This window comes from Hemicordylus capensis, chromosome 16 (genome assembly GCF_027244095.1).
Source record: "Hemicordylus capensis ecotype Gifberg chromosome 16, rHemCap1.1.pri, whole genome shotgun sequence".
NCBI classification, from domain to species: Eukaryota; Metazoa; Chordata; class Lepidosauria; order Squamata; family Cordylidae; genus Hemicordylus; species Hemicordylus capensis.
The window spans coordinates 9,194,800-9,207,914 of record NC_069672.1 but is presented as its reverse complement, the minus strand read 5'-3'; the positions used below and the strand labels follow the sequence as shown (position 1 = coordinate 9,207,914).

At 45.0% G+C, this 13,115-nt stretch overlaps 1 protein-coding gene across 1 annotated transcript in view; it reads left to right on the top strand.

Moving 5' to 3' along the window:
- Positions 1-13,115, top strand: part of PRDM16 (PR/SET domain 16) — a 516,952-nt gene that overhangs the window by 445,579 nt on the left and 58,258 nt on the right. Inside the window, exon 4 of the mRNA XM_053281292.1 lies at positions 6,069-6,209. Within this exon, the coding sequence (XP_053137267.1) occupies positions 6,069-6,209 (141 nt within the window). The remainder of the gene's footprint in view (positions 1-6,068; positions 6,210-13,115) is intronic.

Sequence of the window (13,115 nt, the reverse complement as noted above, 5' to 3'; positions counted from 1 at the left end):
TGCTGGGCTCTTTCTGGCCAGAGGCCTTTAAGCAGAGGCTGCACAGTCATCGGTTGGGGAGGCTTTAGCGCTGGATTTCCTGCACAAAGCAAGGGGGTGGACTGCGTGCCCTCAAAGACCCCCCTCCCACTCTGAGCAAGGTGGGCTGATCTAGGCCAGCGTCCTATTCCCAACTTAGTGAGCAAGTGGCTTCCAGGCATCTGATAATTACGGCATGAAGGTGGAAGCCCTATTGTTTGTGCTTCGGCAACTGATATTCAAAGATACACTGTCTCTGAATATGGAGGTTCCATTTAGTTTTAATGGCTAATAAACCATGAAAATAAAGCGCCCCTGCCAAACGAGGTGAGGCAGGTGGCTACTAGGAAGAGGGCCTTTTCGGTGGTGGCACCCTGTCGATGGAATAGCCTCCCCAGCAAGGCTTTCCTGGTGTTGTTACTTTGTTCTTTTAGAAGCCAGGTGAACACCTTTCTGTTTACTCAGGCTTTTAAAAACTGATTTTTAAAACTGAACTTTTAAAAAAGGGTTTTTTAATGTTTTATTTTGTATTCTCTGTGTGTGTGTGTGTGTGTGTGTATGTGTATGTGTGCATGTGTGTTGTGATTTGTTTGTCGTATTTTGTTACGGAGTGGCAAACAAATAATGTTTGTTGTTGTTGTTGCTAATAAAACTGGTTGATACACCTTTCCTCTACAAATTGCTCTGACCCCCCTTTGACAGTTGTCCAAACTGCCCATGTCTCCTGTGGCAGGGAGTTCCACAAGCTATCAATCAGCTGAACATGAAAGTGTAGAAGGAGCCAGCTTAAGGAATAGGAAAGAGGAGTTCAAATGAACTTTTAGGATAGGTAGTCAGCAAAGCTGCGCTCAGACAGAGCCCCAAGAGAAGAAATGTAGACTTACCCAAACAGCACTCCTTAGTTGTATCGCCTCCTTAGTTGTGGAGCAAAGCCTCACGTCCCATCCAGCCTCCTCGCTCCATCTGTATGCTGCCCTCCCCTTCCTGTGGCCACATCATCTCCCTACCTGAGTTCTCACGCAAGGTTTTGACAAGGCTACGATAACTCAGTCAGAAAATATCGCTGAAAACATTATGACATCTTCAAAAAAAAGCTCCCCCATAAACACGTAATAGCAGCTAATGTCTTGCACTGAACCCATGTGTGCTTGGAGATTATTATTTTTTAAAAAAAAATCTCCCTAACTGCTGCCAAATAGAATTAGGGCATCAACTTACCAAACTGTCAAAAACAATCTTGGCAGGATGGGAAGGTTTTCATGCCTCTGCAACACCGCGTGGCAGCAGCCAGGCGCATGGGTATCCACGACGGGCGCATGGCCACTACATTTCTCAGCGCGCCCAAGGAACCCATTAGCTGAACTGACGACAGACACTCTTGGCATCCCGGCTCAGCAGCTCACCGGAGAAAGTTCCCAAACTAGAGATGCAGGAAACCTCAAATGATGTGTAAAAGAAACGGCCCATTTTCCCCCCATTAACTCTTGCTTTCATTAATCCAGTGTGTCTGCTGCTAACGAATTGCGAGCAACGTTTCTGGGCTGAGATCCCGGAAGCTGTTTGGCCAGGCCAGTGCGTGTGGATGCAAGCGGGGACTGGAATTCGGAGCCCGAATTCCGAGCTCCGTCCTTCTGGAATAGGGCAACCCCCATACTTCAGTCAGGGAGTGTAGCCTTTAAGAATATAGGAAGCTGCCAAGGGAGTCAGACCCTTGGTCCGTCTAGCTCAGTACTGTCTACACTGACTGGCAGCGGCTCTCCGAGGTTCCAGGCAGGAGTATTTCCCAGCCCTACCTGGAGATGCTGCCAGGGATTGAACCGGGGGCCTTCTGCGTGCGAGCAGATTCTCTACCACTGAGCTGCAGCCCCATCCCCCAAGGGCATTATCTGACAGTAAACAGCACCCACACAGAGTCACACATACAAATATAAACCAGGGCAGACCCTGCTTAGCAATGGGGGTAATGCGTGCTCACTGCTGCAAGACCAGCTCTCCTTCCCAGTGGAGGAGAAAGACCGGGAAGTGTATGTGAAGATGTAGGTGACTTAGTGGACCAGTAGTTGAACATCAGCCAGAGGTGCCATGCAGCTGCTAAAAAGGCTAATACAATCTTAGCCTGTCTTAAAACTGGGAGTTCAGCTTGATTGCATCCAGCTGTCAAAAGGCAATAGTTCCACTCTATTCCAGAGAGCATGACAAGAAAGCTAAAGAACACACATCAACTCCACGACCTATTTCCGTCCCAACAAACAAAAACAAACAAACAAACAAAACTCTTGGGTTGTTTTGCCCGGCTTTTGAAAAAAATATTTCTTTGAATTGTATGCATCGTTCTTTGCAGAACTTGAAGGGAGAAAAGGTCAGAGCTCGCTCGGAATACTGTGTCCTGTTCTGGACAGCACATTTTAAGAAGGAGATTGAGCAACCGGGACAGGTTTAGAGGAAGGCCACTAAGGTGGCAAAGGATCTGGAACCCAAATTGTATGGGGGAACTGGGTATGTTTAGCCTGCAGAGGTGCAGACTTGGGAGAGAGATGATAGACCTCTTCAAAGATCTTCAGGACTGTTGCAAAGAAGGAGAGGGCAGGCCTAGAACTAACAGGTTGGCATTACAAGGAAGCAGATTCGGGCTAGAAATCAGGAGCCACTTCCTGATTGTAAGAGGTGTTCAACACGGGAACGTTCTGCCTTCAGGCGGTGATGCACTCCTCTTCTGTGGAAGTTTTCAAACAGAGGCTGGGAGGCCATCCGTCAGGGATGCAATAGCGAATTTCTGCACCGAGCAAGTGGGGGTGGACTAGATGCCCTCTAAGGTCCCGTCCAACTCTCAAACCCCATTATCCTGAGTCTGCAATCCTAAATACCTGCTGGGGAGTAAGCCGCACTGAACATGCAAATGCAAAGGTGTGAGTGAGCACTGTAACTGCATAGTGTGGGTGTTCTCTTATCATCTAAAAAAAGTATTTTCTCTTCAGCCATCTCTTTGATTAAGAGAGGTGGCTTAGAGGCTGTTCTTTCAGCAGTGGTTTTTCTTCTCTGGAAACCAGTAGCACCACAGCGGCATGTAACACTACACCACCAACCGCCCTGTTGTTGGGGTTTTTTTTTAATGCACAGAGATTTTCAAAAATATATGTGAAATCTGTCCTCCTGTAACTTTTAGTGTGTGTAAATTTTTCTACCTTCCCACACACTGTATGGGGAAACTTCTCTGCAGAAGCAGGAGGCAGCTTTCTCGGTGCAGATACGGTACATTGTTGCACATGTCTTGTGCATTCTGATGTTCCTAGATTTTCTTAATGGCACCTTGCGCTCCCTGTTCAAAAATGGAGCCATCTCTCTGCCCACTATAACGACCATCTGACTGTTAAGAGCTGGAAAATTTAACGCCAACATCACAAATTGAACCCCACACAAACTGGCAAGCAGTCCACATTCTTTGGATGCCGACATACATAGGAAGCTGCCTTAGGAACATAGGAAGCTGCCATATACTTAGTCAGACCCTTGGTCCATCTCGCTCAGTATTGTCTTCACAGACTGGCAGCGGCTTCTCCAAGGTTGCAGGCAGGAATCTCTCTCAGCCCGAGCTTGGAGATGCTGCCAGGGAGGGAACTTGGAACCTTCTGCTCTTCCCAGAGAGGTTCCATCCTCTAAGGGGAATCTCTTCCAGTGCTCACACATCAAGTCTCCCATTCATATGCAACCAGGGCAGACCCTGCTTAGCTAAGCTAACACAAGACCAGCTCTCCTCTTAGACCTGCTATGTATGTATCTATGTATGTAAAACATTTCTATACCGGCCAGAACTTGCATCTCTGACTGTTAAGAGCTGGAAAACATATTTATTCAATTACTGATTAATTAATTGATTGATTGATTGATTGTTCGATTTATATACCACTTTTCATTAAAATAATCTTAAGGAGGTTTACAATATAATTAAAACAATGCATAACTAAAATACAAAAGTACAGGTTGTGTGTGTGTGTGTGTGTGTGTGTGTGTGTGTGTGTGTGTGTATGAATGAAATAATATCTCTATTTAAAAGATTTAATAACCCATTAAAAACAATAATACATAAAACACATAGCTGCAGCAGTAAAAACAATACTTTCAGTCAAACGCCTGGCTGAAGAGTCACGTTTTTACTTTCCCCCTAAAAACTGTCAAGGAGACTGAGGAGTGGATGCCAGACGGGAGAACATTCCAAAGCCTGGGGGCCATGACTGAGAAGGCCTCATCCTGCATGCCCGGCAACCGAGCCTCTCTCACTGATGGCATGCAGAGTGGAGCCCCTTCCAACGTTCTTATCAAGCGGGCAGAAATCCTTGGGAGCAGGCAGTCCATCAGATCCCCAGAGCCCAAACCATTAAGGACTTGAAAGGCCAAAACCAGCCCCTTGAGTTGGACCCCGACACAAACTGGTTGCCGGTGCAGCTCTTTCAGAATGGATGTAATATGATCCCAGTGGGGGCAGCTCTGTATTGTCTACACTGACTAGCAGTGGTTCTCCAAGGTTACAGGTAGGAGTCTCTCCCAGCCCCGAGAGACGGGGGTCTCTCTCAGCCCTACCTTGGAGATGCTGCCAGGGAGGGAACTTGGAGCCTTCTGCATGCAACGCAGATGCTTAGCCACTGATCTCTAGCCCCATCCCCGCAAGTATAGGAACATAGGAAGCTGCCTTCTACCGAGTCAGACCATTGGTCCGTCTAGCCCAGTATTGTCTACACTGACTGGCAGCGGCTCTTCAAGGTTTCAGGCGGGAGCCATGAAGATGCTACCAAGGACTGAATCTGGAGCTTTCTACATGCAAAGCAGATACCCTACCATTGAGCTAATGTGACCCCGAGACTAACCCCGACCCATAACCCAGCATTCACCTGTCCTTACCTGTGACTTCCCGGCCACATCCAGTATGCCTCAGTGCTTGTTGCAGTAACCAAGCTGGGAAAGCACCAAGTCCTTGAAGTTACTCGCTTGCATCTGCAGAAGCCAAGCCGAGCAGAACAAAAAAAGGTGTGAAAATTACCTGCCCTGAGATATTCTCGCAAAACTGTTACCTTTCCTGTGTGAAGAAAGTCGAAGTTGTGCATCTCTTGTTTTGAGAAAGAGGGGGGGGAGGTTTTTGAAAAGGTCAAAAATATCCCCTTATCGCCCGCCACATTTGTGTCTTTAAGTGTTGGTGGGAATGTCTTAAAAGAGAATTACTGTTTGCCACAGCTGATTAATTCTGTTGTCTCCTAATAAGCCCCAGGCTCCTATTTTAAAAAAGAGGAATCTGGTATTGCCCCTGCTTGGAAGGTGTGCTTTTGACCTCAGAGCCCTTCTCCCAAATCCCAGATGTGAGACTGAGAGCAGGGGTAAGGAAAGGCTCTCTGCATAAGCCTAGAAGCACTCTCTTCTTGCAGCTGTTTTGCACACATGGACCAGCTGCTAACCTTCCTCCTGGTGATCCCTCCTGTGCATCGGGCCACAGAGAGAAACTTCAGTGGGGATGGCACCGTGCATGGATAGGGCCTACGGTTGTCATTGGTTGGATAGCGGTGGTCATTTTCCAGCAAGTGCTGTGGGGAAACCATCTGAGAAATATCTTCAGTGTTTCTTCTTGATAGCAATCCTCTTTGAATTTCAGTTTCTTCTTGAAGGAATCCTAAAATGCTCTTTTGAGTTTGGAAAAATTTCGGCTCTGGTCCTGGAGAGGACGGGGGGCAGGGCGGGGCAGAGAAATTCGAACCAATTTGGTTTTAGCATACTGATTTGAACCATTCAAGAGGCAGAACCTCTGAACATATGAACATTATTTTGAGCCAAAAGTTCTAACGGGAGATTGTTCAGCTTCAAATTTTGGGCGGCAGGCAAAATTCATGAGGAACCAGGATCTATTGCCAGGGGGGCAGAGAAATGTGCGCTCCATATCTTTCACCTGCCTAATATCTCCTCCCTTCCTCTTCGGTTCTTGTGAGTCTTCAACAGTTCTTTGAAGCAACCAGCTTCTCTTTGGATAACCGGCATTCAGTTTAAAAGGATTCGCTTGCTTTCTGTTTCAGATTGGTGATGACCTGGGCACCGATAAATTCTGTGTTGATGCCAACCAGACAGGAAATGGAAATGGAAACTGGTTGAAGTACATCCGGGTGGCCTGCTCCAGTGAAGAACAAAACCTTGTGGTGTGCCCCATTAATGACCAGGTACGATTCTGAACCCTCTTTCTCACACACCCCCATTTGTTCAGTAGTCGTGAGCCATGTCTGTTTTGAAGTCATCTCTCTGAGCATCTGTCTCTCCCCCACCCCACCTCCTGCTAAAAAAATAATAATAATCTGAGTGGTAGGAGTCTGTGCGATAGCAAGAAAGGAGTCAGTATCACAAACCCAAGCTCTGATGATTTATCCTTTGGGAAGGATTTGAAGTCTCTGTTTAACAGCACTGACTGATTTGAAAAAGGTGAGATTCTAGGCATGGAAGTAAGCTGTGCTCAGTCGTGATAGGGGAAAGACACTCTGTGCATTCTCAGAGGTAGAGATGTTCACAAGCTTTGCACGAATCGCTTCGATTTGGAACCACTGGAGATTCATTCAAATTGATTCAAATTCTCCCAAAGTCGAATCAAATCCGCCCGAATTTGACAGTATTCGGTTTTGACTCAATTTGACCCCATGCACTGTTTTCCCAAGGAAATTTATCCTCCCCAAGGCTACCATTTGCTGTGGGAAGGAAGCTGGCATAACAATTAAATTGCATCTGATTTGACTCTTGGGGCGGCCTCTAAAAATGAGACTTGATTGTTTTTCAAAAGTTACCCTCCATAGTCACGAGGACACTAAAAACTTGCTGGATTGATTCTTCTTGGGGGAACCCTTTGGATGAGTCATTTTTTCAACATGGGTGGGAGGGACTCAGTGGTCACCCCCAGACAATCCATAATGATGCAACTTTATTATGGCGGGGCAGAGAAGGAGTCCAGTTTTATTGGGAGGATGCATCCTCATTGTCCCACAACTCTGTGTATCCATGTAACTGGCAAATGCAGTAGATAATAATTTCCCTCCAGCTTCAAAATCCCTTTCCTAAATGTGAAATTCTCCAAACTCCCTTCAATTTTACATTGAGATGTCAGGTGTGTGTGTTTTAATTTGACCCACATGACCTTGTTCCTTGGACTTAATAAGTCCTTTTGGCTTTTGCAGATTTTGTTCTGCTTTGTGGTGCTTAGGCGGAAAAGTATCCTGTCTGTTGTCCCGATGTATAGAAAAGGTTTCTGATACCGAGTGCCAAATATATATATATATATATTGAAAACTGAAAGGTAGCCCTGTTGAATCATCAGGAAGCTGTTCTTCGAAGACCGACATTTGGTTCTGACATGACAAAAAAAAAGATCCCTTTCTTAGGCAGATGCTAAAAATAATAATAATTCAGTTGCATCTCTGTGCCCGAAATGAAGCTCACATCTACAGTAGCAATGACACATATTTGTTCTTTCTTTATAATGTACTGCTAGGGCTGCATAAAGGCTGCTACGGTGATGTAGAAAGAGTAACTCGTTTTGACAGAACTTTATCACATTGACTGGCCAGCCAAGGGAAAAAAGGAAAATCGGTTTAAAATTATGTGCAATGATTGTTTTTGGTTAATTGGGATTTTCAGGAATGCGACGGCCAGTAAGGGAGTTTCGTTGTTTTTTTGTTTTTTTGTTTTTTTGTTTTGGCTTGTTGTATATAACAAAAGGGCCGATGGAGCGAATATTTTTCTGCTACATTGTATTTCTTCTTTCACAAAACATCTGTATGTGTTTGGGTTTGTTGCAAATGTCTTTTACAACATTCTTCACCGTGTTAGGCCAAACTGTATATATCTGCCTTGTCTGGTTGATTATTCTTGGAATATGCTTTTGAAATGGAAATGAAATTAAGGTTATTTTTATACACACACACACACACACACACACACACACTCCTTTTTAACACTGACATCCAAATTTGACGTTCAGAAGCGACGCTTTAACCATTGATCTGGAAAAGTGCTCCATGTTTCAATGTGTGTGCATACGTGAAACCACCTCCTACTGAGTCAGACACTTGCTCTGTCTAGCTTAGTTTCGCCTGCACTGGGTGGCAGGGTTTTCAGAAGGAGGATTTCCAGGGTTTCAGAAGGAAAAGGGGCTTTCCTAGCCAAACCTGAAGGTGCTGGAGCTGGGAGTTGAAACATAGGCTGTCCATGTTTTGACAACTACTACAACAAATATTTATACACTCCTTCCTGACAAAAATTCCCAAAGCGGTTTACATAGAGAAATAAAAAATAAATAAATAAATAAATAAAATAAAATAAAATAAAATAAAATAGGATGATGATGGTGGTGGTGGTGGTGGTGGTGGTGTTGATTATTATTATTATTATTATTATTATTATTATTATTATTATTATTATTAATTCATAATAATAATTATTTATTAATAATAATAGTATAAGTAAGTAAATAAATAAGATTGAGGTATCTTAAATGGCAAGAGCTCTGACACTGAGCTAACACCACATCTGGGGGAAAAAGCAGATGAAGCTGCTTCTTACTGAGTCTGAACTCTGGGCTGTCCAGCCTAAGACTGCCTACACTGATTGGCAGCAGCACTACAAGTCTTCAGAGACGGCCCTGCCTGAAATTGAACTTGGGGCCTCCTCTATGTAAAATGTGTTCTCTCCCATTCAGCTGCCGCCCCTTCCCCAAAATATCCGGGTCTACCAAACACATCGATGCAATTTGCCTATGCAATTCCACAGTACCTAGAAATGGGAGAGTCGCCCGGGAATACATTTGCCTTCCCGTATTTTCCTGCACCAAGGGCAGATGGGAACGAGACACGGGAGGTCTTGACTCAGTGGCAGAGGACCTGCGCGGCAAACCAAAGGCCCCAGGTTCGAATCCAGGCACCGCCAGAAAGGGAAGGAGCACTGTCTGCCAAGCAGAGTAGACAGCACTGAGCTCGATGGACCATGGGTCTGACTCGGTACAAGGCAGCTTCGTGCGTTGATCAGGAGCACCGGGAGCACCTGCTGTCTCTACTGACCGCCCCAGGTCGGTTCCCTGGCAGCATCCCTAAGTACGGCCTGGACAGACCCTGGCCGGGAATGCTGGAGAGCAGCTGCCAGTCAGTGTAGACAATATTGAGCTAGACCGGCTGAGGGTCTGACTCAGTAGGAGGCAGCTTCCTAAGCATTCCCGCCCAGCCTTTTCTGCCCTCTTCTCCTCTGTTACGACCAGTCAAACTCTAGCAAGGGAGAAGGCTGAGCGCAAGAAGGACGTCGTGGTAGAAAAGGTGCAGGAGCAGCAGCTACATCCTCTCAAAAGGTTCTCAGTGGCTCAGGACATGTAAAGATGTGGGCAGGGCCTCCAAGGACCCGGTAGCCCTACAGAACGTTCTCTTCCGTTTGTGGAGTATCGTTGTTGCCCAGGCCAGAACCTCGCGACGACTCGGATCCGTAGAGGCGACCCCCTTCATGAGCACTCGTCTCAGTTTGGGGACATCTCCCCCCAGCCTTCCCAGCTCCTCCCAAGGGACAGGACCGTTGCTATGAGCCTCAGGACTGTCTTGTCCAAGTTGACCCATGCTTACCTGCTCCAGCGTTATGTCTGCGACCATCAGTCGAATGCCTGCAGAAGCTCTGAAGGAGGACCCAGTGGAGAGGGCCTTCCTCCATTGTGGGTCTGGCAGCTGGGTAGACTGCTTTTGTACATGGAGGATCCATTTCTAGCTGTCATGACTGACAGCCACACACAGAGAGACGAATGAATAAACGGGAGGTCTGCTCATTTTCGGAAGCTTTCTATGCGTTTTAGCATTTTATTATCACATTTCTCTCCCTTCAGTATCTGCACTATTATCTCTGTCCTTCAGCACATTCATTTTAATCTCTGTCTTCCTTCAGTATATTTATCATCATGCAGAGGAGAGCTGGTCTTGTGGTAGCAAGCAGGACTTGTCCCCTTAGCTAAGCAGGGTCTGCCCTGGTTGCATATGAATGGGAGACTTGATGTGTGAGCACTGCAAGAGATTCCCCTCAGGGGATGGAGCCGCTCTGGGAAGAGCAGAAGGTTCCCAGTTCCCTCCCTGGCGGCATCTCCAAGATAAGGCTGAGAGAGATTCCTGCCTGCAACCTTGGAGAAGCCGCTGCCAGTCTGTGACGACAATACTGAGCTAGATAGACCAATGGTCTGACACAGTATATGGCAGCTTCCTATGTTCTTATCTCTTTCTCTCCCCCCCCCCCCGCCAGCGTATTTATAATCATCTATGTCCTCCTTCAGCATTATTATTATTATCTTTGTCTTCCTTCAGTATATGCTGGGTACATATTGACAAACCTGGGAGCAATATTAATTCTTCTTTGGGATGAACAGAATAATTTAAGTGGCGAGCACCCCTAAGGTCACCTAGCTCCAAACCATATACATCCCAAGTTTCTTTCTGCCAAACATCTCCCGGTTATATTGCAAATCTAGAAAATGACAGTTCTGTGAATTGCCTTGAATAGGAACATGCATTCGTCTCTGTACAATTTCTACGTCTTGCTTCCTGGTATATGGAACCATCATGTGGGATTTTCTTGATTTTCTAGGCATGGTTTATTTCCGAGACCTGGTGTTGGTATTTATTTATTTTTGCATTTCCAGTTTTTAATTGCTATTATGTATGAGAGGTATTGTAGTCGTTGTCCAGGTTTTGAAGGGGGAGAGGGTGTTGTTCCCCAGAATTACCCCTGGCCTGTCATAATATCTGATTTTATCTGTTATACAGGTTCATTCCAATACATGGCATAATTAATTACTTCTGAGAACTGAAACAAATTGTACTCAAGAGGCTCTTCTTTTTCATTATTATATTAATAAAGTTCAACACTGCACATGTATAGAAAGGGCCAAGCTCTCTGTTCTGTAACAAATTATAAGACATCACAAAAGGATATCTTTTGGGGAGGTGGAAAAGATAGTCTCTTTTCTCACTCCATTTGTTCCACAGATCAAGTCTGGGAGCTGTTGCTGCTTCTCTTTAAATTAAATTTCTATTTTTGGTATTCATGTTACCAATTGCGATCATGCCATAAACATATGTGCAAACATCAAAATTAATATTAAAAATGAGATTTTAAAAAATAAGAAGAAGAAGAAGGAGAAGGGCAGGGGGAGCAATTGATCAATACCCTCAAAACAATAATGTTTCCAAAAGTAGATTCTGCTCAAACCAACTATTCCCAATAAATTACAAACAAAGTCCAAATAAGCAGTTGATGATTAATATGTGACAATAATGGTTGTATCAAAAGAAACTGAATCCTGACGGACCACGTCTGAAATCAGCGGGCCTTAAGTTAGTCACAACTGATTTAAATCCCACTGGCTGCCATACAGAATAAATTACTCCTGAGTAGCTCTATTGAAATTAAGGAGTCCTTTAGTGTAACTCCAGTGTAATCCTGCTGAGTAACTTAATCGCGATGTCAGTTATTGACCGCATCCGCACGTAACGCATTCACACAGTTGAATGGGCCAGCGGTTCCGCGAACGTTACGTCCGAATGTGGACAACCCAGGTTACACACGAAACCGTGGGTGCAGATTTGGAACTCGCTGACTGCAGAGAGACTGCTCTCCAGTGGAACCGCTGTTACGCATTACATGTGAATGTGGCTATTAAATCCAGCAGGGATCAGCCAGGATTCACTTTCCTTTGGTACAACCATTATTGTCAAATATTAATCATCCATTGCTTATATTTGTATTATTCAGTGATTACTCCTGGATTTATAGCCTCATAAACTTCCACCATGAATAAGGTATGCCCCATTCTATATAATCAGCCTGTATCGTGAGGTCTCTCTCTGTCTTCCTCTGACCAGTTCAGCACTTGCTGCTGTTATACGTACAACAGTTTCCTGCTAATCTGTTCATACTTTTTCATCTCCACAAAAAACGTTGGGGAGACATGACTCTTGGGTATATAACCTTTCTCATAACACCTTTTACTTCTCCCCAGCATTTTTGAGTAGTCGTATATCCCCACCAAATATGCTTATCCATATAGGATCTCCTTCATCTCCGATGAAACGGTGCAAGCCGAAGGTTCAGAATGGATTCGTTAATACTGCCTACCCAGTCGGTAGAAAGTAGGTTGGGGTTTTTTACTGCAGATTTTTTACTGCATTTTTTACAGTGATGCCTGGTGAGGTACTCTTGACGGAACAGCCAGCTTTTAAAAATTCAGTTTTTCTGAGGCATCTTTGTATTTTTTGTATTCTTTGTATTTTTAGCAAAGATCTGCAGTGGAAGTCTTTGTTATATGCTTGTTGTAGGTAGCAATTATGCCATCTTGAGTAGCTGCAAAACCTATATTTCTATTCATTTCTTTTTTATTGTTGATGCCCATTTAGCTACTTTGCTGATAAAATTACATCTATATTTCTTCCGTTCAGGATTTTAGGAACATAGGAAGCTGCCATATACTTAGTCAGACCCTTGGTCCATCTCGCTCAGTATTGTCTTCACAGACTGGCAGCGGCTTCTCCAAGGCTGCAGGCAGGAATCTCTTTCAGCCTTATCTCGGAGATGCCAGGAAAGGAACTTGGAACCTAGATTTTGGGGTACTTCCCACACAGGACTTTTTATTTCCACTTTCAACTTCTTCTTTTATTTGTAGGAACATAGGAACACATGAAGCTGCCATATACTGAGTCAGACCATTGGTCCGTCTAGCTCAGTATTGTCTACCCAGACTGGCAGCAGCTTCTCCAAGGCTGCAGGCAGGAATCTCTCCCAGCCTGTCTTGGAGATGCCAGGGAGGGGACTTGGAACCTTCTGCATGCAAGCCTGAAGGTGCTCTTCCCAGAGCAGCCCCATTCCCTGAGGGGAATATCTTACAGTTCTCACATGTGTGGTCTCCCATTCAAATTCAAGCCAGGGTGGAGCTTGCTTAGCAAAGGGGACAATTCATGCTTGCTGCCACAAAGCCAGCTTTCCAGCTGAAATGATTATTCACCAGAGTTTAGAGAAGCAAAGTTTTGTCCTCTTTGACCGCTGCGTGGAGAACCAGACGATCAGTTATC